Source organism: Triticum aestivum, chromosome 3D (assembly GCF_018294505.1).
Source record: "Triticum aestivum cultivar Chinese Spring chromosome 3D, IWGSC CS RefSeq v2.1, whole genome shotgun sequence".
Classification (NCBI taxonomy): domain Eukaryota; kingdom Viridiplantae; phylum Streptophyta; class Magnoliopsida; order Poales; family Poaceae; genus Triticum; species Triticum aestivum.
In genome coordinates this window covers 12,327,483-12,353,705 of record NC_057802.1, presented here as the reverse complement: position 1 = coordinate 12,353,705, position 26,223 = coordinate 12,327,483, and the positions used below count along the sequence as shown (strand labels likewise).

Genomic DNA, 26,223 nt, shown 5'->3' with positions numbered 1-26,223 from the left:
CATCCCCTTCCCGCCCCTCCGGCTGCCGGCGTCCGCCCTCCCTCTCCCCTGTCCCCCATCTCTGATTGGCAGTGGTTATGTTGATGAATATAAGTGGTGGTTATTCAAGTGTTTATTTCAGTGAATATAAGTGGTTATGTTGCAAAATCTTCTACTTTGTAATAAAGCTCAAGTGTTTCCAACACATATTTTATATGAGGTTGCATCTGTGTCAACTGTCAAGTTCAGCTAGAGACAATGGAGTAGACAGAACACAGACATATAGTCAAGCCTCTTGAGAGGCTGGAATGATATCAGTGGCAATTAATTTGGCTTTACTGAAAACCTTACTGAAACTAAATTCAGTTAGCCTGGTCATCTTCCACTTGAGAGGCTGGAATGATATCAGTGGCAATTATTTCCTATGATATGATGCAGCAGTAGTAGTAGTATATTGTGCTTAGGGCATGAATCATATGCAGCAGTAGTAGTAGTATTTTGTGATGTGGCAGAATATCTTGTTTCAAATATAGCCTATGCATGTCTTGTTTTCTGGTTATGGATATTGTATAGTACTGCATATCTTGTTTTTTTGTAATATAATAATGCTTACCAAAGGCACATAAACTGACAAAACTGAAAGAAATTGGAGTGTTGAAGATATGCTAGGAGAGGACCATATGGTCTGTGGCCTTTTCATCCATATGAAAGTAGAGGCACATTGTGGTGCTAGTTTGCTGGGTTTTGTCTCCGACCATCGTGTCGTGATGATTTTGCAGGTACCCCGAGAGGCCCTTGAGTTTGCCGGAATGTCGATTAACTTCCGTTCCGGCAAATTCCGGTACTCCATATGTCCTATTTTCAGCAAAGGTCATGCTGAAATTTTCCGTGAATTTTAGCATGACTTTGCTAAAAATAGGACATATGGGGCACTTCCGACTAATGCATGGGCCGGGGTATCTTAGTACTTAATTAAGTAGGATCAACTGCCTCTTGTGTTATACATATAGAAGTGTGATATCTACTCATAGTTATTACTAATGTCAGTTGCTCGTCATCGATAAACCCTAATCTGGTAGGATGACCTACTAAAAAAGCCCATACCACATATTCTATTTGGATGGGCGTGTTTTCACCACACTGTGGATTATCTTATTGGACCCAACAGAGATGATGTAGTTTTGAATTATGAACATAGGAAATGTCGTCATCGGACGACGAAAGTCTCTCGGGGGAGTGCGACTGGTGCCACGACGGTCGAGGTCTGTGCGACAGGCCTCACCTGGACGATGATCGGCGCTTCAGCATTAAGCTCGAGGAGACCTTCGAAGTTGAAACGGTACGCAACGACGACAAGTGTTTTTTTCATAATTAAGCATGACTTCAACTATTCCAACGTGTAATTTCATCTTTTACAATTCGAGTATAGTTTATCCCATGCCATGCAAGACGCTATGTCTTGGAGAGGATGGATTTTGAAGATCATGAAAATTTTGAAACGAAGAAAATTCACCTAAGGACACATCATGATGTGGATTTTGAAGTAAATCTGTATAATGCTGAGAGCGTAACCCATTTTGGTTGCAAAAATTGGGAAGCATTTTGCAAGATGTATGGTTTTGATGAGGGTATGCTTGTCACCATGGATCTTGGTGATCCTGGCATCGACCAAGACAATATGGACATTTGGGTCCTTGTTGATACGCCTCCAGTTCTACCGCTATGTGAGTTTGTCAAACATAGTTAATTATTAACTAATCTATATTGTTTATTTCAAAATAGTTGACAACTTATTTCCATTGACAGCTTATTTTGATTGTTCAAAAAATGTGCGGAAAATGGTAGACAAAACCCACTACACCGATGGCTCCGAGTTAACTTATCAGGAGAAAAATCATCTGGTCGGATTTTGTACTGATCTTGAGAATTACAATATCTACAATCAAACTCCTCAACATTATGGTCAATACGTGCCACTAGTGCACGTGTTGAACTACGGTAACTACCATGGAGATACCCTGGTAAGATTTTTTACTATTACGACATCCGTGCATCTTTTGCATACTTCTAAAACTAGTACATCATTGCTAACTATGAAGTTATTACTATGTTTTTCAACAGAGAATCCCAGAGGATTGTGTGCCTCATTTGATGTATCAGAATGGCAGCCTTCAAGTTTTGAACTTATATCCAGGTCATCCTACGAATCTCAACTGTCCATACCGGATTTCTAGAAGAACTGGAGACATGCTAATCAGAGAATGGAAAAAATGTATGGACAGTCGTAAGGAGGTTCTTGGAAGCAACAGGAAGCGCCGCGCAAGAATTGGAGACAGGATGATCTCCATTCTCCATAATGGAGAGTCAGGGTCTATATTGTTTTATGCTATTTTACCTTAAATAGGGTATTTTAGGTCCTTAATAACGAGTAGAAGTTGTATGATGATGATTAGTAGGACTTGTTAGGATTAGTATTACTTTCGACAAACTCGCTACTCGCGGTCTCGAGACTTGTAATGTTCTATCTTTGTTCGGTCTTTTGAATTCAGAGACTTATATGATGAATTGTATTCGGAGACTAATCTTCTATTGTATTCGATGAATCTGCTGTTGCTGTGTGGTGCTGTTTATATTCTGTCCAATAATATATTTTGTAATCTGTGCAAATATTAGAAAAGAAAAAAATCCCTAATATACATACTAATGGCGCATCGCCCAAATGTGCGCCATTAGTATGCCAAAGGATACTAATGGCGCATCACCCAGCAGTGCGCCATTAGTATGGCAAAGCACATGCCCATTGGGAGGCATACTAATGGCGCACCATGGCCTATACTAATGGCGCACTGCCTGGTGCGCCATTAGTATACCAGATACTAATGGCGCACCAGTGGTGCGCCATTAGTAAAAAATACTAGTGGCGTGGTGCTAGTGGCGCACCAGTAGTGCGCCATTAGTAGGCAAAACTGGTGCGCCACTAGTAAGCCTTTTTCTAGTAGTGCATGTTCGACCTTTCGGTCTCTTGTGTTCCGAGGCCATGTCTGTACATGCTAGGCTCGTCAAGTCAACCTAAGTGTTTTGCATGTGTAAATCTATCTTACACCCGTTGTATGTGAACGTTAGAATCTATCACACCCGATCATCACGTGGTGCTTCGAAACAACGGACTTTCGCAACGGCGCACAGTTAGGGGAAACACTTTCTTGAAATTATTATAAGGGATCATCTTACTTACTACCGTCGTACTAAGCAAATAAAAAGCAAAATATGATAAACATCACATGCAATCAAATAGTGACATGATATGGCCAGTATCATATTGCTCCTTTGATCTCCATCTTCGAGGCGCCATGATCATCTTCGTCACCGGCATGACACCATGATCTCCATCATCATGATCTCCATCATCGTGTCTTCATGAAGTTGTCACGCCAATGATTACTTCTACTTCTATGGCTAACGTGTTTAGCAATAAAGTAAAGTAATTTACATGGCGTTATTCAATGACACGCAGGTCATACAAAAATAAAGACAACTCCTAGGCTCCTGCCGGTTGTCATACTCATCGACATGCAAGTCGTGATTCCTATTACAAGAACATGATCAATCTCATACATCACATATATCATTCATCACATCCTTCTGGCCACATCACATCACAAGGCATATGCTGCAAAAGCAAGTTAGACGTCCCCTAATTGTTGTTGCATGTTTTTACGTGGCTTCTATAGGTTTCTAGCAAGAACGTTTCTTACCTACGTAAAACCACAACGTGATATGCCAATTTCTATTTACCCTTCATAAGGACCCTTTTCATCGAATCCGATCCGACTAAATTGGGAGAGACAGACACCCGCTAGCCACCTTATGCAACTAGTGCATGTCAGTCGGTGGAACCTGTCTCACGTAAGCGTACGTGTAAGGTCGGTCCGGGCCGCTTCATCCCACGATGCCGCCGAAACAAGATAAGACTTGTAGTGGCAAGAAAATTGACAACATCTACGCCCACAACAAGTTTGTGTTCTACTCGTGCATAGAAACTACGCATAGACCTGGCTCTGATACCACTTTGGGGATCGTTGCAGAAATTAAATTTTTTTCTACGCATCACCAAGAACAATCTATGGAGTCTTCCAGCAACGAGAGGGAAAAGAGTGCATCTACATACCCTTGTAGATCGCGAGCGGAAGCGTTCAAGTGAACGGGGTTGATGGAGTCATACTCGTCGTGATCCAAATCACCGATGACCAAGCGCCGAACGGACGGCACCTCCGCGTTCAACACACGTACGGTTGGGGAAGACGTCTCCTCCTACTTGATCCAGCAAGGGGAGGGAGAGGTTGATGGAGATCCAGCAGCACGACGGCGTGGTGGTGGAAGCAGCGGGGATCTCGGCAGGGCTTCGCCAAGCTCAGCGAGGGAGAGGTGTCACGGGAGGGAGAGGAAGGCGCCAGGGGTTTGGGTGCGGCTGCCCTCCCTCCCCCCTCTTTATATAGGATCCCTGGGGGGGTGGCGGCCCTAGGAGATCCATCTGCAAGGGGGGCGGCGGCCAAGGGGGTGGATTGCCCCCCAAGCCAGGTGGGGCGGCCCCCACCCCTAGGGTTTCCAACCCTAGGCGCAGGGGGAGGCCCAAGGGGGGCGCACCAGCCCACCAGGGGCTGGTTCCCACCCACTTCAGCCCATGGGGCCCTCCGGGATAGGTGGCCCCACCCGGTGGACCCCCCGGGACCCTTCCGGTGGTCCCGGTACAATACCGGTGACCCCCGAAACTTTCCCAGTGGCAGAAACTGGACTTCCTATATACAATTCTTCACCTCCGGACCATTCCGGAACTCCTCGTGACGTCCGGGATCTCATCCGGGACTCCGAACAACTTTTGGATTTCCGCATACTAATATCTCTACAACCCTAGCGTCACCGAACCTTAAGTGTGTAGACCCTACGGGTTCGGGAGACATGCAGACATGACCGAGACGACTCTCCGGTCAATAACAAACAGCGGGATCTGGATACCCATGTTGGCTCCCACATGTTCCACGATGATCACATCGGATGAACCACGATGTCGAGGATTCAATCAATCCCGTATACAATTCCCTTTGTCAATCGGTACGTTACTTGCCCGACATTCGATCGTCGGTATCCCAATACCTCGTTCAATCTCGTTACCGGCAAGTCACTTTAATCGTACCGTAATGCATGATCCCGTGACCAAACACTTGGTCACATTGAGCTCATTATGATCATGCATTACCGAGTGGGCCCAGAGATACCTCTCCGTATGAACCTCTCCGTCATACGGAGTGACAAATCCCAGTCTTGATTCGTGCAACCCAACAGACACTTTCGGAGATACCCGTAGTGCACCTTTATAGCCACCCAGTTACGTTGTGACGTTTGGCACACCCAAAGCACTCCTATGGTACCCGAGAGTTGCACAATCTCATGGTCTAAGGAAATGATACTTGACATTTGGAAAAGCTCTAGCAAACGAACTACACGATCTTGTGCTATGCTTAGGATTGGGTCTTGTCCATCACATCATTCTCCTAATGATGTGATCCCGTTATCAATGACATCCAATGTCCATAGTGAGGAAACCATGACTATCTGTTGATCAACGAGCTAGTCAACTAGAGGCTCACTAGGGACATGTTGTGGTCTATGTATTCACACATGTATTACGATTTTCGGATAACACAATTATAGCATGAACAATAGACAATTATCATGAACAAGGAAATATAATAATAACCATTTTATTATTGCCGCTAGGGCATATTTCCAACACTTTCCCCCTCCTTTATATACGTGGGTGATACGTCTCCAACGTATCTATAATATTTGACTGTTCCATGCTATTATATTATCCATCTAGGATGTTTTATATGCATTTATATGATTTTTCGGACTAACCTATTAACCTAGAGCCCAGTGCCAGTGTCTGTTTTTTCCTTGTTATTGAGTTTTGCAGAAAAGGAAAACCAAACGGAGTCCAATTGGCCTGAAATTTGACGGAGATTATTTTTGGACCAGAAGAAGCCCACGGAGCATCGGAGATGGGCCAGAAGAGTCCCGAGGCACCCAAGAGGGTGGGGGCGCGCCCTACCCCCCTGGGCGCGCCCCCTACCTCGTGGCCGCCACGGAGACCCCCCTGACTTGTTCCCGACGCCAACACCTCTTATATATTTCCAAACTTCCAGAACATAACCTAGATCGGGAGTTCCATCGCCGGAAGCCTCTGTAGCCACCGAAAACCAATCTAGACCCGTTCCGGCACCCTACCGGAGGGGGGAATCCCTCTCCGGTGGCCATCTTCATCACCCCGGCGCTCTCCATGACGAGGAGGGAGTAGTTCACCCTCGGGGCTGAGGGTATGTACCAGTAGCTATGTGTTTGATCTCTCTCTCTCTCTCTCTCTCTCTCTCTCTCTCTCTCTCTCTCGTGTTCTTGATTTGGCACGATCTTGATGTATCGCGAGCTTTGCTATTATAGTTGGATCTTATGATGTTTCTCCCCCTCTACTCTCTTGTAATGGATTGAGGTTTCCCTTCGAAGTTATCTTATCGGATTGAGTCTTTAAGGATTTGAGAACACTTGATGTATGTCTTGCATGTGTTTATCTATGGTGACAATGGGATATTCATGTGATATACTTGATGTATGTTTGGGTGATCAACTTGCGGGTTTAGTGACCTTGTGAACTTATGCATAGGGGTTGGTAAACGTTTTCGTCTTGACTCTCTAGTAGAAACTTTGGGGCACTCTTTGAAGTTCTTTGTGTTGGTTGAATAGATGAATCTGAGATTGTGGGATGCATATCGTATAATCATACCCACGGATACTTGAGGTGACATTGGAGTATCTAGGTGACATTAGGGTTTTGGTGGATTTGTGTCTTAAGGTGTTATTCTAGTACGAACTCTATGATAGATCGAACGGAAAGAATAGCTTCGTGTTATTTTACTACGGACTATTGAATAGATCGATCAGAAAGGATAACTTTAAGGTGGTTTCATACCCTACCATAATCTCTTCGTTTGTTCCCCGCTATTAGTGACTTTGGAGTGACTCTTTGTTGCATGTTGAGGGATAGTTATATGATCCAATTATGTTATTATTGTTGAGAGAACTTGCACTAGTGAAAGTATGAACCCTAGGCCTTGTTTCCTAGCATTGCAATACCGTTTTCGCTCACTTTTATTACTTGTTACCTTGCTGTTTTTATACTTTCAGATTACAAAAACCTATATCTACCATCCATATTGCACTTGTATCACCATCTCTTCGCCGAACTAGTGCACCTATACAACTTACCATTGTATTGGGTGTGTTGGGGACACAGAGACTCTTTGTTATTTGGTTGCAGGGTTGTTTGAGAGAGACCATCTTCAACCTACATCTCCCACAGATTGATAAACCTTAGGTCATCCACTTGAGGGAAATTTGCTACTGTCCTACAAACTCTGCACTTGGAGGCCCAACAATGTCTACAAGAAGAAGGTTGCGTAGTAGACATCAGTGGGCAAGGGGGCATCCCAAAGACACACAAGTTGATCTTTAGCCGTGTGTGGTGCCCCCTCCACAGTTTTCCACCTGGTCATATTTTCGTAGTTCTTAGGCGAAGCCCTGCGTCGGTAATTTCATCATCACCGTCACCACACCGTCGTGCTGACGGAACTCTCCCTCGTCCTCAGCTGGATCAAGAGTATGATGGACGTCACCGAGCTGAACGTGTGCAGATCGCGGAGGTGTCGTGTGTTCGGTACTTGATCGGTTGGATCGCGAAGACGTTCGACTACATCAACCGCGTTACTAAACGCTTCCGCTTTTGGTCTACGAGGGTACGTGGACACACTCCCCCCGCGCGTTGCTATGCTTCTCCTAGATAGATCTTGCGTGATCGTAGGAAATTTTTGAAATACTACGTTCCCCAACACATACATGGTCACCGTCGGTAACGGGTGCAGCAACACCGGGCACTCTCCCGATTCATATGCGGGCTTGAGACAAGTATCACATAGCTCCGTGTTGCGGGTCATCTCATCAAAGTTGTGGGTCACATGATCTAGTTTTCAAAAGTTCGTGCAAGCCCTTTGATTCGTGCAGATTTGTTTATCCCGTGTCACAACGAAGTGTAAGTGGGAAAAGGCGGAAGAACTGAAGAGTCAGCCTTTAATAGGATGTATATTCGTGACCTCTTATATCTCGGTTTTAGGCTAGAAGCTCCGACCGGCTTTTTGTTTTTCCCTTTGCTATTTGTTAAATTTTTTAAAAATATCAATTTATTTGCTATATTTTTCTTTTTCCTTTTTCTTTTTGTTTTTATTTGTTTAAAAATTCATGCTTTTTGTACGTTTATATTCTCTGTTTTCATTTTAAATTTTGAATTTGTTAATTCTCATCTAGATGATTTTTAGCTATGTAACATCTAAGTTGTTCAACACACGATCAAATATGTAAGTTTCGTGCTAACCTGTTTTGTTCATGTGCACTATGCATCGTGTCATGCTTGTGTCTTCGTTGTCGGGCTGGTTTTTCGCATCGCGCTGTTGGCCATTTTCTCATTGTGACATGTGTTTGCGCTGGTGTGAGTATATGGGCCTCTGTTTCACATGTGTTGTGACTTCATCTTGATAACAGATTTGCTAGCCATATCTCATCTAAGTTTTCAAATCATACAATTTTTGGTGCCGAATTTTTCATGCATTGCTTCAATCCACGCCGCGTTGTCGTGTTGTCGGCCCATTTCACGGCTTGCGTCCGTTGTTTGTCGACCCATTTCACGGCTTGTATCTATTGTTGGCCGGCTATATGTCGGCGCACGCTTGGGGCCATTTCGCGGTTCATGTTCGTTGTCGGGCTGCATTGGTTTTGATTTTGTGCAGGCTGGAGCTTCTTACTTCCGTGTGGGTGCCGTTCAGTTTTGTATAGAGACTAGCTGCGCTCTTTCTCTCCCCCTCTCTCTTTTGTTGAGCTGTGGTTTCCGTTTTTCATTTCCTTTTTATTTTTTATTTATTTGTTTTAAATGCATGAACTTTTTTGGAACTCATGATTGTTTTATTTATTCTTTATATTTTTTCATTTCCTTTTTCTTTTCACCCTTTTTCTTGTTCTTCTTTATTTATTTTATTTAAATTCATGGACTTTTTTTAAACTGATTTGTTAATTGTCATCTGGATGAGATTTAGCAATGTCTCGGCTAAGTTCCTATCAATTCGATCTGTTCTCTTTAAATGAGATGTATCTAAGGCCTCCCAGTGTGGACATGTATAATGTCTTCCTCTTGAGGAGATGAATTCGACACATTGTTCTTGCTTTCTTGTTGTGTGAATGTTAGAATCCATGAACCAAGTGGAGTGGGTAACAATTCCAAGTTAAGTCTTATTAAGCAAACTGAGCATGATTCAATTGGGAAGGTTCCATGTGGTGGAATGTGTCGACGCGGATTCGAGTCCTAGACTTGTTGCGGGTGATCGCTTTTTGGGGATTCATTTCAGGAATTTCCGGCGATGTTTGGAGAGATTAATGGCATGACTGCTTGTGGATATGATATGTTGGGAGTGTACAACCAATTCTGTCCTCCCCTCCAAGCCCCTCGAGCAGTTGCTAGCGTTCCCGAGCATCGCCACCCTCCACCCCTCCTCGCTGACACCCAAGGATGTCGCCGGGAAAGCCCAACCGGTCGTGGGTGACACTAGCAGCGAGTCCCTTGTCGCTCCGGCCGTGGTGGATCTGGATCCATGGGGTGGCTGCCCCTGCCGGTGCGGCATCACCGTTCTTGCCTTGGACTGTGTTAACGGGGTGCTCGGGCTAGCATCCTCAACCACGGGGGTGGTGGGGCATCGGTTCCTGGCGGCTGCAGCGTGGAGGCCTCCTTCCTTGCCAAATCGGGAGGTTTGTCGCCCCCTCCGCCCCTCTGCGTTTATTTTCCTACGGCTTGTTGCTGAATCCCGTGGAGTTTCGGGTTGGTGGTGCAGATCGGGGCCGGGGAAACCCCTAACCGGCTGGTTTGGCCCGTCAGCGACTTCAACCTTGGCCGGCATTTCATTCTTGGAGGCGGCCTCTGCTTCCTCTCCCAAGTGAAAACCCAAAATTTGGCCTAGATTGGGAAGTGGTGGTGTCGTGTGTGTTGTTCCCTCCATGGAGGCGTTGCCTGGGGAACTTTGGATTCAGGTGTGGGTTGCTGAAGGTGGGGTTTGGCCAACGGCTGGTGCAATGTCGGTGTGGTGTCTCAGTGCCCTGTTGTCCGCATCTCTGCTACTGCTCTCGGTGACTTTCCTGCTTCCTTTGAACGGTCCAGGCTCGGGTAGGTTTCGTCTTGCTGGTATGCTATCTTCGTCAAGCAGGCCATGACCTGTGTTTTATCTGGACCTTGGGATAGTCTATCTCTAGCTCTCGGTGAGCGTCTCCCATGTTCGACAGTACGCCATCTTTCGACCCAAGACAAGAGGGTTGTGGCCCTCTTCGGCGGTGGAGGGAGGTGTTGTTTTTACCTTTCCAGAGCTCAACCTTGTTCATTCCATCCACTCAGTTCAAGCTGTCCCGCTCCTCTTGTTTGTCCTTGGCGCCCGAGAGTTGCAGTCATCTGCTTATGCTAGTTGTGCTAGCTCCAACTATGTATCTCTAGTAACCATCTCTACGATGTGTTGTAAATTCAGAGTGCCCTCTTGTATCTTTCGGGCTTTTCTTGTTGTTCTTTTCCGTCTCATTTATAGAATTAAGCATAACGGTGGCTGGGTCACTGGACATGAGCAGAAGGAGGCCTTGATGCACGAGCATTTCACCAGCGTGATGGGGCGGGGGACTTCCTATCCCGTGGACTTCAACTGGGACGCTCTCGACTTTGGTAATCATGACCTCTCCGACCTCGACAGCCCCATATCTGAGGAGGAAGTGAGAGCTGCCATCAACGAGATGCCCAATGACAAAGCGCCCGGCCCGGACGGTTTCACTGGAATTTTTTTCAAGAAATGTTTGCTCACTATCAAGACTGACATCATGCAAGCCATCCACTCCTTCAACAATTTGCATTCGGCAAACCTACACTGGCTCAACGCTGCGAACATCGTGCTTCTCCCCAAAAAAGATGGGGCGGAGGAGATAGCTGACTACAGACCTATAAGCCTCATCCATGCCATCCCCAAGATCATCGCGAAGGTCCTTGCCCTACGGCTTGGCCCTCACATGCACGTCCTCATCTCCAGCGCGCACAGTGCCTTCATCAAGAGGAGATGCATCCATGACAACTTTATGTATGTGAGGGGCCTTGCCCGCTGCCTCCATAAAAACAGAACTCCAGCGCTGCTATTGAAGCTCGACATCCGCAAGGCGTTTGACTCTGTCAAGTGGGAGTACATTATTGACCTCCTGCAGCAGAGGGGATTTCCACCGCGCTTTCGGGAGTGGATCACGGCCTTGCTCCGTTCATCTTCCTCGCGAATCCTCCTCAACGGGGTCCCAGGACCTATTATCAGGCATGGTCGCGGCTTTCGGCAGGGAGATCCGATCTCTACTCTGCTCTTTGTCATTGCCATCGACCCTTTGCAGCAAATGCTCGACCTCGCGACCCGTCGTGGCCTTTACACAAGCTTCGAGGGCGTCGTGCCATTCTCCGCACATCCCTATATGCCGACGACGCGGCGGTCTTCATGGCTCCTATTAAGGAAGATATCGACAACTTCGCTCAGATCCTAAACTACTTTGGCAAGGTCACGGGCCTCTGCACAAACTTCCAGAAAAGCTCGGTCGTCCCAATTCGATGTAGAGACATCAACCTCGACCACATCCTTGCAGCCTTGCCGGCCTCCCGCGCAGCTTTCCCCATCAAGTACTTGGGGCTACCTTTATCGGTTCGGCAGCTGAGGCGAGGCGACTTCCAATTCCTTGAGGACAAAGTGGCGGCCAGGCTGGTGCCGTGGGACGGAGAGAATATTACCGCCATTGGGCGCGGGGCGCTTGTCAAGTCCGTGCTAACCTCTCGGGTCATTTACCACATCATCGCCCTTAGGCCTCCATCGGGCACCCTGCTGAATATCACAAAATTGGAGAGGGCATTCCTATGGGCGGGCTCTAATAAGACAACTGGGGCCAAGTGTAAGGTCAACTGGGAATCAGTCTGTCGGCCGACTGACCTCGGAGGGCTTGGCGTCCTGGACTTGGCTACGTTTGCGAGAGCCCTTCGGCTTAGATGGCTGTGGTTCGAGTGGACTGAACCTTCCAAGATGTGGATTGGAATGGACAACCCTTGTGATGAGCTTGACCGTGATCTATTCTACGCCTCGACGCGCATAACCATTGGCAACGGGGCATGCGCCCCATTTTGGGACTCCCCGTGGGTTAATGGCGAGAAACCTTCCGTCATAGCACCTCTCATCTTCGAGGCTTCCACGAGGAAGAAATGGAAGGTACAGGAGGCCATGCATGCGGGCGCGTGGCTGTCCAAAAACAAGCTCCCCAACAACTGGACAATGGAGCACATCCGGCAGCTTGTCATGCTTTGGGCTCGGCTGAGGGCCATCCCCCTCGCGGTGGACGCCGAGGACACCATCACCTGGAAGCATACTGCCAGCGGAATCTACTCTGCCACATCCGCGTACAGTGCGCAACTCCTTGGGCTGGTCAGCTCGCCCATGGGCTTCGCCGTTTGGAAAGCATGGGCTCCCCCTAAGATGAAATTCTTTGCTTGGCTGGCAATCCAAAACCAAGTCTGGACGGCGGATAGATTGGAGAGGAGAGGGTGGCCGAACTGCGGCCTATGTCCACTCTGCAAGCAGACGTTGGAATCGGCGAGCCACATCTTCTTCAAGTGTCGGTACTCCATTAGACTGTTGGGCCTGATCAAAGGCTGGCTCAAGCTAGACTACCTCGATATCTCCTCCTGGATCACGATGCGCTCCATCAAGGACTGCTGGCTCAACATGTCCAACTCCAGCATGCCCAACCGGAAGGCGATGGCTTCTCTTGCTATGCTGACCTGCTGGACCATTTGGTGCGAGAGAAATGCACGGGTGTTTCGTCACAAATCCACGCTTCCGTTTGTATTGTTCTCCAACATTAAGAGCGACGCCAACCTTTGGGTAATTGCGGGTGCTAAGCACTTGGGTCAAATCTTGTAAAAGCAACTCTAAACTCCTTCTTAATTAATAGATGAGGCAAAGCTTTTGCCTCCGTTTCGAAAAAAAAAAATCAGTTCATGTAGTCCTGGCCAGTTGATGCCTTTGTTTGAAAGCCGGGTTTGGTCCGAGCCTATTTCAGGCTTGGGCTGAGTCTTTTCTCTAAAAAAGAACCAATTCTGATCTTGTCTCCTGCATGCATGTTATGAGAAACGATCGAAATAGTGCTCGGCTAATGGCTAGATTCCTGAAGACCAGGCCACCTCAATGCTGCGAGCATTTTTTAGGTCCCTCAAATCCGGTTGATAACTCTAAGCTGCTCTCAAGTCCGTAGGAGGGGCTTCTTCCTTGTCTTCATTTGATTTCTTATTTTCCCAAAGATTAGACGAGTACTTAGATTTTGATCCCAGGCCGGAAAATGGCAGATAAGCAGGAGCATTTTACTCAGTACAAGAATATGCGACTTATAAACTTCTAAATGATATATAAGACCTGTACGTTGACTGTCCAACTCTATGCAAGATTGAGAAAAAACTAAGTGATAGGCACATCATGTAGGAAAAATGATAGAAATTCACAAATGAGCACATCCATGTCTATAAGCAGTAGTTTATATAAGGAATATTGGACAAACGAATGAATATCTACACAAATCAAAAAATATAAACGACTATCGAACGGAGTAGTGAATATCTATATATACAAATAATATATAGTGCTTGTCGGTCTCATCAAATTTGAATAGTAAGGAATGCCCCAAGTCTCTAGAATTCAACACCACCATTCTGTCAAAGCCTGGCTTTGCGCTCCTCTGACAACATGCGTGCGAAATTGACCAACTCCTCCTCATTTGTGCCCCTGTTTTGGTCGGGCTCGTTCTTGCCTGTCTCGATGTTCACCTTGCACACCTGCCTCTTAAGCAGTGCCTGGCCAACATCGATGAGCCGGATGAGATTCTCTGGCGTGGACACGTCGACGGAGGCCGCTTCTCCCTTGAGCTCATTGTCCTGGATCCGGAGGTAGCGCTTCTCGCAGTGCAACGCCTGGAAAAGCACAGACGCGTGGATGTCGACGAGGTCCGCGCTTGCCTGGATGAAGCTGTCGATGATGGGTGTGGCAGCCCTGTTGGAGAGCCACCCGAGGAGGCCCCACTTGCTGCATTCGGCGGCATCGAACTTCTCTTCGATCTTGGCAGTGCCGGTGCACAATGAAAGGATCATGAACTTGCCGTAGTCCGCCGGCTTGATGGGGAAGAAGTCCTTGTTCCCCATCAGTATCTGCTTGCTTACATCCGTCATAGCCAGCAGGGTCTGTATCCATGCCAATTTGTCAAATAGAGAACGAATGATACATAAACGTCACATCGAGATAAGTCAACTGTTAGCTTATAAGCCTAGTTTAGATTATCACAAGTTTCATCGAGGTTGCTTGTCGTGTTAGAATTTATAAGAACAAAGGACTCACCGGGTTGTTTGCGGCGACGCCACTGTCGATGAGGTTGAAGTCCCGGAGCTTGCCATCCTCTCCCTCTGTCTGAAAGTGGTGGCCGGGGAGGTAGGTCGGCGCAGCGGACATGCTGATGCAGACGTCCGACCGAAGAGCGTTCTTGGACTTATCCTTCATGGCCTACATTCAAGTTCCATATAGTTCAGTCATTCAATGGGCGTGGTGCAACCGTGCAAGCAACACGCGTGCATGCATGTACCAATAATGGGTGACAAGCACGCTACTAGGAATAGCTTATTAATCTATTCTTCACACATCACATACGTTGTAAGTGGAGAAGATGGTGGGCTGCAGGAGCTTGATGTCGAAGGTGGGGATGACGACGTTGTTGAGCGTGTCGCGGACCGTGTGTCGCCGAGGAGCTTCTTGACGATCGTGTGGAGGTACTCCGTATTCGCCATCGTACTTGGGTCCCATCATGCTCCTCATCAACCCAAATGGCCCTTTGCTGCACGCACCACAGAACAGTAAATTGCTCAAAACCATCATATTTGTGGACAGGATACTTCAAAACGACCATTTTTACCAAAAATTACAACAAATCATCAATTCTGTGGCAAGTGAGGCACTGGCGGAGGCCGGGGGCTGTTGCGCCCCCCACCCCCCCACCCCCTCGGCCTGCGATCTTTTGTGAAGATTTTTTTTTGTAATGGCATAGATTGATAAAAATTGGGACTTTTGCCGCTTCTGCCCCCTCCCCCTCCCCAATGATCTTGTGCTAGCTCCGCCACTGATGGGAGGTGACCGTCCTCCGGCGCCGGCAGGCTCCGCCGCAATATCTAACACTAGCTTACAAATGGTTCAAAAGCACGAGGATTAATTGTTCATCAGGTTTAGACAAAACCCAAATCGAATAGGGCAATAACATCTAACTAGACCAAAGTTTTGGGCAGTCACAATCAAATAGATCGGTCTGATCCATAAAATCAAGATCCCGGTACAAAAGAAATTTAGCGCTAAAGTTTTGGGCAAAACGTTGATTTATTTCCGTTTCACCAAATTTTTAGCTCTAATGTGTCCATTTTTATGCAGAATTCATGCCAATATCTTTTGTTTATTTTTAAATTCAGATTGTGTTGTTGAAGATTTCTATGGTTCTTTTGCCAAATTTACTTATCTGCATGTTTTAGGTCTCCCCCCCCCCCCCCCCCCCCCCCCCCAAATAGCGGACAACGGCAGGTACCATGGTGTTCGCCAGAGGCCCTGGGGAAGTGGGGCACCCAAATCCAAAACCCTGTCACTGGCAAGAAACAGTGGCTCGTCACGTTAGACTTCGCCGAGGAACCGGCGTGTGCTTATGATGCCAAGGCACTCGAGTACCAGTGGCGAAGGTCCACAGGATGCTTGGCGCGCGAGTGAGATAGCGCCTCCTAACATCAAGATAGTCTCCAAGACCGAGGAGCAGCAGCACCGGAAGGCCGAGGCGCTCCTCAGGGCCGTGAACGTCAGAGTACCGATCCCTTGGTGGAACGGTATCTTCGGGAGGATTCGCATATGTACGCCATTAACGAGTCCTATGTTTTAGAAACAACTCCTATGTTTTAGAAACAACTCCAGGGGCGAAGGTCCACAGGATGCTTGGCGCGCGAGTGAGATAGCGCTCGCTCCCTTTGCAACAAGAAGCATCTCGCAGAGAAAAAGAACCCCTTGCAAGCATAGGCCGTTCACTGCCGCCATTTGCAGCAACATTGTTGTTGCAGAAACTCGTCTCGTAGCATTGCCGTTGGCGACGACGGTCGAACAAGGCAAGGATGGTGCTGGGGATGATCCCGCGCACGTCGCCCCCGTCGATGCTGAGCACGGTGACGATGCTCGCGTAGGAGGGCGGCGGAGACCTGGGGCTCCCCAGCGACATCGAACGCACACCACCGGCGAGCACCCGCCTAGCCGCGGGCTTCATCTTGATCCGAGGCCCGTTGCTCCTTTGCTCCGCCCCCGCCTCCGCCTGTTGCATGGATGGCATGCTTACGATGGAACTCGTGCAACCTCAAGCTAAGACCTGAGAAACTTTTTCGGTTTCCAAAATTGCTCGGCTGGTTCAATTTTGTGAGGATCGATTGATGTAGGATGGTGGTTCATGGTCCACGCTCGCAAGCCATATTTATATACCAGCGAGATGTATCGGTCGGTCACTAGGAAGAAAAGTAGTCGTGCTCGCCAGAGCGAGTCCACGAGTGGAATTTTGAAGGGGCCAAAGACGCGGGGAAGGGGCCGTGCGTGGACCGTCTCCGGTCGGTCATGGCAGCGCGCGGAAGATATGCACCGTGCACGTCCGCGGGCGATAACATTGGAGAAAAATGATTCTAAATTCCTTTCAGTTTCCATCGACCAGGCTGGCGTGAGCTCTTCATCCAATCCGGCGGTGCCACTAGATTTCGTGTGGCTAGAGTGAACCGGACACATGTTTTGTTGTTTACTCTTTTATAGATAATTAGATAGAATGTACTGGATGGGTAAACGTTCCTGCCTACCATGACATGACAATAGTTTCTACCCCACGAAAATGTATGGAAGGCTCCTGCATGCTCCGTCGCCGAGCTAGTGAGATCCCTTCAAGGTGAAACTTCACTACAGGCCAGTTTTCGTCATTTTCTCTTCCCAGCAGAAACTCCTAGACTAGTTCAAGCTGACTGGTCACACACAGGTTCTGGCTGGCTGATGCCTTCTCTTGATTTGCAACCCCCACGACAATAGTTTCTCCTCCACGAAAATGTACGCAAGGATCGTGCAGTCGTGCTTCCTCGTAGAGCGTCAAATTAGTAGTAGCTTCGCTTTGTTAGACAACGTCGGTAGACCAAGACAAAATATCAGTTGTTCCTTCCCAACACAAGCTCCTCACGTAGACTAGTTCACCCACACACACAGCGGATGAATAAATATCTAATCTGTAATTTAGTTGGAACGAGCAATCTTTCTAGAACTTCCTTTCAAAAAATCTTCAAGTTTATCTCCAATAAATATTTTCAAGCACTATTTTGAAGTGCTATCTTTGTAGAAAACAGTTCCCGTCTATTCCATTTTAGTTAAAATGAAACCACAAAAAAGGAACGCGATCTTTTGGTAGTTGAAGTGCTATTGTAAAAAATCAGGAAAAAAATCCACACCAGCATGCTCATTTTTTGTTACTAGACATTTATGCTAAATTGGAAATTATTTAATTTGTTTACTTTCTAAAGGATGGGATATGTTCTTATTTAATTGTTGCAACGACTATGGTCCGATGTACATGTATACTTTTGGTTCATAAACAATGCAAGTACAGAATATTTTTACATTAAAAACACTAGTTTTGATTTAGATGTTTTCTTTATACATAATTTACCTACAATTAATCCTATCTCTCTGCCGCCACGGAAATCAATAGTTTAAATAGAATTGGTAGTATTTCGGTTGTACTCCTCAATTCCTCCACAGCCATGGAAATCACTAGTTTTAAATAGAATCACTACGTTTTAAATAGAATCAGGAAGATCGAAGGCAAAGAGTGAAAAATGCATGCGTTCCCACGACAGAAGTCATGGCCCGATTCTCCAGGAGTAAATACTCTCTGTAGCTAGTGGAATGTGTTCAGAATGAATTTGATTCATTTCTTCATTAATGAATGGCTGAAGTAAAAATCTAATTTGGGGGCCCTGTGCAATTGCACATCCTGCACATGTGCCCCATACGGGCTGATGATGCTATAAAATTACAACCGAGCACAAGAGAGCACCGGGGCTTGATGAGGAAGAAGTCCAGTCGTGCTCGCTCGCCAAGCACCAGAGATTAGAGGTAGACCAAATACTAGTGTGGTTCCTTCAAGGTGAAACTTCACTGCTGGCCATATCATCAAAAACAAAACAAAAACAAGAAGTGATAGCAGTACTGGTTTCGGTCGTGCTCTAGCTGTTTCCAGCAGAAATTTCGTAGACTAGTTCAAGCTGACACACAAAACAGAGACAGGTTCTGTCTGATGCCTTCTCCTGATTTGCAACTGACTGTTCTGAATTCCTCAACAACAACAAAACTGACAATTTTGAATTTGGACTGCTGACTTTTCCACGTAGGCCCTATTAACCCGGGCAGAACGCCTAGACTTTGGCACCCCTGCTACAGAGCGCCCAGCCCATGTACTACACAACATACGCTAATGCTGGCATACTGTACATACAAAATCTGGGCAATCCCTATTTGACGCTCACTGCCCCAAATCGTCAAGAGAACACACTTGGGGCGAAAATATAACCCATAAAATTACAGGACCTGGTCCCCGGACAGATTTCAGGAGCGATCTTGTTTCCAGGTTTTTTTTAATGTTTCATTCCTAGCGGTTTTCTGCTATCCTTTTAAGGTATTTTATTTTTAAAGAAATCAAGAATAAATTTCATTACATTTTAAAATTACACCATATTTTTAAATTAGATAATATTGTGGAAATGTATGAGCATTTTTAAAAATTTGGGAATATATTTTGAAATCCATTGTCTAATAAAAGTTGGTGAATATATATTGAAATCAGAGAAATACGTACTTTTATTTATTAAAAAAATACAGCAGCTGCTTTTTTTTGGAAAAAACGGCAGAAAATATTAGGCGAAGGAATTCAGGAGGAGCGGAGCCCTTGAACTCGGCTGCTGACCCAATTGCTAGCTTTGTGCGTTTCCACGACATTATGTTGCAGAGAGTGTCATATAGGACCTCTCTAAAATGTCTCTACACAAAAGCTTACCAAACATTATAGATGGATCAAGAACACAAGAAGGCCACGCGAAGGGAAGCCCACATTTCTAAGAGGGGTTGAAATCTCCTGCCTAGGTATTATTTCGATGTACACAACCATATAAAAAACTAAAGGAAAACACAAGTATTACGTAAGACTTAATATATGAGGCATTTTATTTTTGTGCAATCATATTCTCCCCCCACTCCTTTTTTCTAAAGCTCGCCCTCCCCCTCATATTGAAATCCTGGCTCTACCCCTGGACAGACAGATTTGAGTTGAGAATAAAGTGTGTTAGTATGTATTACATCATGTTGTTCTTGCAAGCGTGTTAAAGCCTATTTTAGTCATTTCCTTGTCTTATTTAATCAGTTTATATATGTTAGCACTCCACGAAAAAAACATATATGCAACAAAACTCTTATTTTATTATTAGTAGTGCAGACAACTGCTCCAGTTTTTGTTAATTTAAATTTTATTTAATCAGTTTATGTCTAGTGTCGTGGTCCTTTTTTAAGAAAATAAGGTTGAAACATGTGGCCTCTGCATCCAAACGATGCACACAACTATATTTATTAAATTATTCAATAAACATTTGATAAAAATATAGATCAAACAATCTGAAGTCATCACACCGCACCTACAAACTCGACGATGTGGGAACTCATTACAAGACCCCACCAGCTAGGTCCAAGGGCATCCCCGAGCGGTCCGCATGGTGTACCGAGAGCTAACATCCGGTCTACTAAACCCTAAGCACACATTGTTTGCACACGCTCCAAAAGCCCCCATCGCCAATGAACCGTCGACCCATCTTCATGGCTGAGATATGCATTATCCTTGTCAAGCCAGCCGTCAATGCCGTGGCGCAGCGCCAAGCAACGGCATCTAGTCTACTTTTAAGATAATAATCTTGTTAGATATAGTAGATTAGTACTCGCAAAAAAGAGATCTTATGGCTGACAGTTGTGGCTTTATCTTTACTTTTCCTACTCTTTGTGAGCATTTTTCGTTCTTTTGTTTGAGACATGACGACTTTTGTTGAACCTATTTGCTTATTAATAAGTATGGCCGTATGCATCGTTCTAATGCAGAGGCCGGGATACCCTTTTAAAAAAAAAGTATTTACAAAAAAGAGATATAATAGAATAATAAGTACTCCGTTTCATTAGAACAATGTCAATGGAGGGAGTATAATATACGGTAGTGCCAAACACAACTTGAGAAATAGCTTCGGCGCGGCGAAACTGAATGAAACCGGAAGAACCACAATTTCATTAGAACATCACGTACTACATTTATTTTATTGCTCACACACTGCACGGCATCAGCACACACGCCAGGACTAGGCCCGATTATTTCAGGCTGGACGGCGTTGACCAGGTGATCAGCGCCGCGCGCTAGTAACCGCCGCCGGCAAGAGCCTCCGTGCACGTGGGCCCCATGTCGCCGGTGTACCGGTCGTTGCAGACATGACGGGATGGATCGGACGGTGCTGGCTCGCAGCTATTGCAGGTCGGAGCACACTGCTCGACCTCGTCAAGGCAGCGGCACGCCCGCGGGAGTGCCCTGTAGCACAGACCGATGTCGCAGCATTTCCACGGCCTCTCTTCCTCCTCTCCCTCCTTCTTCTTCGCTGCTGCCACAGTCACAATTCATGCTTGGCCTGCAAATCCTCAGTTGAGTGGGCGGCGGCGAACTCCGCCTCTGCCTGCTCCATGTTGAAGGGCGGTAGCTGCTGGTCCAGCTCATCCGCCTCCTCCACCTCCATCAGAGCTATCTCCTCCTCCTCCGGCTCCGACGAGTTCGGAGGCAGCCTGACAGCAATGTGGGCGGCGCACGCGGCTTCCCTCGCCCGGATCTGCTGTTAGATCTCGTAGCGGCGCTCCGGTGTCAGCATGGCATAGTAGGTGATCTTGCTCGGGACCATGGTGGAGTGCCGGAGCATGGGCAGAGTGCCGGAGCGGGAGAGGGAGGAGGTGGAAGGGTTCGGATTGGCGACGCGGAGAGGGGGAGGGGGATGGGTTAGGGTTGCGGGGACGCCGGCTGGCTTAAATAGTCGGATTTCGTCTTGGGCGGCGAGCCGGAGCGGCGCCACGCGGGTTTCCAGTCGTTTCCGTGTGGGGCCACGCCGTCAAGCCGATGTGGCGGGCATGCCAGGGCGCACCCGGGCGCCTCCATACCCCCCCCCCCCCCCATATTTGGGCTGGATATGAGAGGTGCTAGTCAGCCCTGGCGTTTGAGGGCCATTTGAGAGGCTTGTCTGGGTCAAAAAATCGTGACCGGTTGGCCCACATAGGCGTATGAGACGGGTTTGAGAGATCCAATTGTAGATGCTCTAATAGATCATTCCAAAGCCGGACCTGCTCAAGGTTAGTAACCAGCCATGAAGATTAGCTAGTGTAAATACACACAAAACACATCTCCCTCATAGTACACTTTAGCCAGAAATAAGCCATGGAACAAAAATGATACACTTGTGGGCTCGAAGCTACAATTGTGGGCTCAACGCCAACCAGTGCGTGGCTCGGCCTACCTCGTAGTACAGGAAAGAGGGATCAATAGTGGAGAGGGAAAGGGGAGTTGGGGGCTGGAGAGGAAAAGTGCGTCGGGAGAGAAGAGGATAGAGGAAGAACATAAGGGCATGTACAATGGTGCTATCTTAGAAGTGCCACATAGGATAAATGATGAGGTGGAGGAGAGAGAACTCATAAGAAAAGGTTTGTCTTCTCTTATTTAAGAGAAGAAAAGAGATGATCTGTTAGCACAATATGTCTCACCATGTTTTTAATAATGACTAGTTATTGAAGATATGGCTAAGACATGACCCATTGTAGACATTTTTTTATCATCTCTAAATTACATGCAAGACTTAAGATAAGACTATCTTATCAACCATTGTACATGCCCTAAGAGGAGAGAGATGAATCTGACTTATGGACCCATACTCTCAGTGAGAGTAGCTGATGAACCTGGCTGGGATCGTCTCTTTTCCTAGTGCGCCAAACATGTTTAGGGTTTGAAAAGACCAGGATCAGAGAGGTCGGGATATCAACTTCAGAGATTTGAAGATGAGGGTTTATTTGCGTCGGCCTCTGCAGAGTCAGGGTTTATTTCATACTTGACTCTACACAAGAGCCTACGGATTAACCATTTCCCTTGATTCTAATCCAATCTGCCCAAGGTAACCCTTCATGATTTGAACCCAACCGACCCCGATTCCCACCTCAGTTCGTAACAAATCTTGTGTAAGATTGATTTCGTAGGTGTAGCACCTACCTGGAGGGCATATCCCTTGCCTTACAATGGAACCAGCAGGATGTTTTGGTGGAGACTGGTTTAGCTAATCCAGGTAATTAGACAATAATCCTCTTTTCTATAAACTTGTCATGCAGGCAACTATCACTATGGTTCTCCCACACCCCATGATCAGGCGAGCCTCACATGTATATATGTGATGATCATTAATGGAATAACACTGGTCCAATTCATTCATCCAATTTTCACCCATGTTATCACCACCTTGCCTCTGCCGAGTGGGCAACACACGTGCAAAACTTGTTGGGAAGTACTAAAAAAGGTGGGAAAGATGCCTAGAGGTTTCCTGTCCTTCTTCCTCCGACTCCTTTGTGAAGATGGTTGTCGTCATCGCCCGATTGGACATCAACCTCATGGTGTTTGAGGACTTCGTCATCATCACCGGTGTCGGTATGATTTCCGTTGTTTGAAAGGATGAAGAAACTCAAATCTTGCTCTCAAGGCCAAGAAAGTGGTTGTTCGGGCAACTAGAGAGGAAGTAGTAGAAGAAGAAAGTGTTCAAGAATATGTTGATACCGTGTGCCCGATAAATAATTTTGAAGAAGACTTGGCCCTCTTGGTCAAGAACTACTCAGGCACCATGGCGAACAAGAGAAGGAATCTCAAGGAGGAGTCCTTTGGGAGAAGAAAGTGCTCCAACTATGATAGCTCGCAACACTTTGTTGTGGATTGTCCATTTGAGAGACACGAAGACAAGTCCGAGAAGACTGTACTTAATAAGAAGTTCAACAAGTTCACAAAAATAAAAGATGACAAAGTGCTTGTTGACGAGGAGTACATGTGATGATGATAATGTGGGAACGTCCGCCATTATCGTGCATTAATCAAGGTTGAGAAAAAACCAAGTGACAGTTACCCAACATGTATGGACAATGAAAGAAATTCACAAATTGGGACATCCATGCCATATACGCAGTGGTTTATAGAGGGAATATTGGACAAACAATGAATATCTACATGAATAAACAGATATAAATGACTATCAACAAATTAATATGTACACAAATATATCTATCTATACAAATAATATAGGTAGTGCTCGTCAGTCTCATCAAATTCGAATAGTAAGGAATGCCCCAAGTCTCTAGAGTTCAACATCGCCCTCCTTCCGAAGTCTGGCTTTGCGCTCCTCCGACAACATGCGTGCGAAATTGACCAACTCCTCCTCATTCGTGCCCCTATGTTGGTCGGGCTCATTCTTCCCCGTCTCAGCGTTCACTTTGCACACCTGCCTCTTGAGCAGTGCCTTGCCAACGTCGACGAGCCGGTTGAGGTTCTCCGGCGTTGACACGTCGACGGAGGCCGTCTCACCCTTGAGCTCGTCGTCTTGGATCCGGAGGTAGCGCTTCTCGCAGTGAAGCGCCTGAAAGAGCACAGAGGCGTGGATGTCCACAAGGTCAGCACTGGCCTGGCTGAAGCTATCGATGATGGGCGTGGCGCCCCTGTTGTAGAGCCACCCAAGAAGGCCCCACTTGCTGCATTCGGCAGCGTCGAACTTCTCTTCGATCTTGGCGGTACCGGTGCCCAGCGAAAGGATCATGAACTTGCCGTAGTCCGCGGGCTTGATGGGGAAGAAGTCTGGGTTTCCCATCAGGATCTGCTTGCTTACGTCCGTCATTGCCAGCAAGGTCTGTAATATATCCACGTCGGTTGTCAAACGACAGAGAACGTTCAATACATCGATATCATAACCGGATGATAGTCAACGGTTTCCATACATCAACATCATAACCGGATGACAGTTAGTTAATTGTTATACTATTAGATGATAATCCAATTAATTAGGTTAACAAGTCTCACTATAATTGAGGTGGCGTGTCGTGTTAGCACGACGAACTCACCGGATTGTTTGCAGCAACGCCACCGTCGATGAGGTTGAATTCCCGGACTTTGCCATCCTCTTGCTCTGTCCGGAAGTGGTGGCCGGGGAGGTAGGTCGGCGCAGCGGACGTGCTGATGCAGACGTCCGATAGAAGAGCGTTTTTTCGATTTATCCTTCATGGCCTACATACAAGTTCCATATATAAATCAGACGGCATGGTGCAACCGTGCAAGCAACATGTTTATTAGTAATCTGTTCACACATCACATACGTTGTAAGTGGAGAAGATTGTGGGCTGCAGGAGTTTGATGTCGAAGGTTGGGATGACGACGTTGTTGAGCGTGTCGCCGACCCGCGTGTCGCCGAGCAGCTCCTTGACGACGGAGTGGAGGTACTCGCCGTTGTACTTGGGTCCCATCATGCTCCTCATCAAGCTGAAGGGCCCTTTGCTGCACCACAGAACATACACACATACATCAAGATGGTCGATCAAGGATGCAGGAGATTTGTGCGTGCGATTTGTGTTATTGTGTACCTGGCTTGAGGGAAGATACTCGGGCAGTGGTCGAGGTAGAACTTGTTGATGTCCTTGGCGGCGAAGAGCGGACGGCCCGCGTCGTCGGGCGCGCTGAGCATGGCCGTCACCAGCCCGCCGGTGCTCGTCCCGGCGATCACGTCGAAGTAGTCCGAGATCCTCGCCTCGGGCCCGTCGAGCTCCTGGAGCTTCTCCTCGAGGAAGGCGAGGATGGTGCCGGGGATGATCCCGCGCACGCCACCGCCGTCGATGCTGAGCACTGTAACGATGCTCCCGTAGGAGGGCGGAGGCGACCTGGGGCTCCCCAACGACGACGACGCGCCACGGCTGAGGGCACGCTGGGCCGCGTTCATCAGGATCCGGGGCCCGTTGCTTCTCAGCCCGGCCCCTTCCGCTACTTGCATGGCCGGCGGCATGGTGGTTACGATTGACCTTGGCAACCTCAAACTAAGACCTTAACTCTCTTTACGAAAGTTGTTCAGTCGGCTGGTTCGTTTGTCTTCGGCACTTGTGTGACGATCGACGGCGTTGTTGGTGGTTGAGGTGCATCATATTTATATCCATGGAATTGGGAAAAGTCGTGCTCCCCGCCGGAGCGCCGGAAGCATCGTGCATATGCAGGCGGTCATGGCCGCACCGTACGTGCGACGAGTCAACAAGTTGAATTGAAGGAGCCAAAGACGCGGGGACGGGCGCCGTGGACCGTAGCATGCCGGTCATGGCCGTGGGCTGAAGATGTGCAGCGTGCACACGCTAGCATTGGAGGATAGTTATTCTAAATTCCATGGACCAGGCTGGCCTGAACTCCTCGTCCAATGGGTGGTGCCACTATATTTCGTGTGGCGTGTCCAGCGTCCAGAGTGAGTGGTGCTCCGCCCGCGGGGCACGCACAGCCAAGGTACGCATTCTTTGTTGTTTACCTGGTCCGTTTACTCTCGGGAATGTTGGATGGGTAAACGTTCCTACGGTGACAAGTTTCTCCTCCACGAAAATGTACGGAAGACCTAGACCAAAATATTCGTGGAGGTACTGGCCATAGAATAGAAACAAGCCAAAATTAAAGTAAGTGACACTAGTGGTTCAGATCCTTTTCTCTTCCCATTTCCAGCACAAACTCCCGGAGACACGGATTGAATCAGACCACGTTCCGCTAGTCTACTCCTCGGGGGAGGATAGGATGCGCCGCAGCCCGCGGTTTTTCTTTGAAACGGCCTGGTTTGAAGTACCAGGCTTCGAGTCGCTCTTCAAG

At 47.3% G+C, this 26,223-nt stretch overlaps 2 protein-coding genes and 1 pseudogene across 2 annotated transcripts; all 3 read right to left on the bottom strand.

The window, feature by feature from the left end:
- Window positions 1-13,785: 13,785 nt before the first annotated feature.
- LOC123073748 (patatin-like protein 1) lies at window positions 13,786-15,141 on the bottom strand (annotated as a pseudogene).
- Window positions 15,142-15,788: 647 nt separating this feature from the next.
- Window positions 15,789-16,651, bottom strand: LOC123073749 (uncharacterized). The gene has a single exon (XM_044496793.1). The coding sequence runs from the start codon at window positions 16,561-16,563 to the stop codon at window positions 16,135-16,137; it is 429 nt and encodes a 142-aa protein (XP_044352728.1). The 5' UTR covers window positions 16,564-16,651; the 3' UTR covers window positions 15,789-16,134.
- A 6,856-nt stretch (window positions 16,652-23,507) lies between these two features.
- LOC123076876 (patatin-like protein 2) lies at window positions 23,508-25,511 on the bottom strand. The gene is made up of 4 exons (XM_044499025.1): window positions 24,975-25,511; window positions 24,700-24,888; window positions 24,459-24,612; window positions 23,508-24,247 (listed from the first exon to the last, which is right to left on the bottom strand). Exons 1-4 carry the CDS (start codon window positions 25,388-25,390, stop codon window positions 23,702-23,704), a joined length of 1,305 nt encoding a protein of 434 aa, XP_044354960.1. The 5' UTR covers window positions 25,391-25,511; the 3' UTR covers window positions 23,508-23,701.
- Window positions 25,512-26,223: the final 712 nt, after the last annotated feature.

Excerpts from the sequence above, each read along its gene's own strand:
- LOC123073749 (XM_044496793.1), bottom strand. The coding sequence starts at position 16,563 with ATGCCATCCATGCAACAGGCGGAGGCGGGGGCGGAGCAAAGGAGCAAC.
- LOC123076876 (XM_044499025.1), bottom strand. The coding sequence starts at position 25,390 with ATGCCGCCGGCCATGCAAGTAGCGGAAGGGGCCGGGCTGAGAAGCAAC. Across the intron at positions 24,889-24,974 it reads AGTATCTTCCCTCAAGCCAG|CAAAGGGCCCTTCAGCTTGA; the intron begins GTACACAATAAC and ends TCTGTGGTGCAG. Across the intron at positions 24,248-24,458 it reads GCGTTGCTGCAAACAATCCG|ACCTTGCTGGCAATGACGGA; the intron begins GTGAGTTCGTCG and ends GATATATTACAG.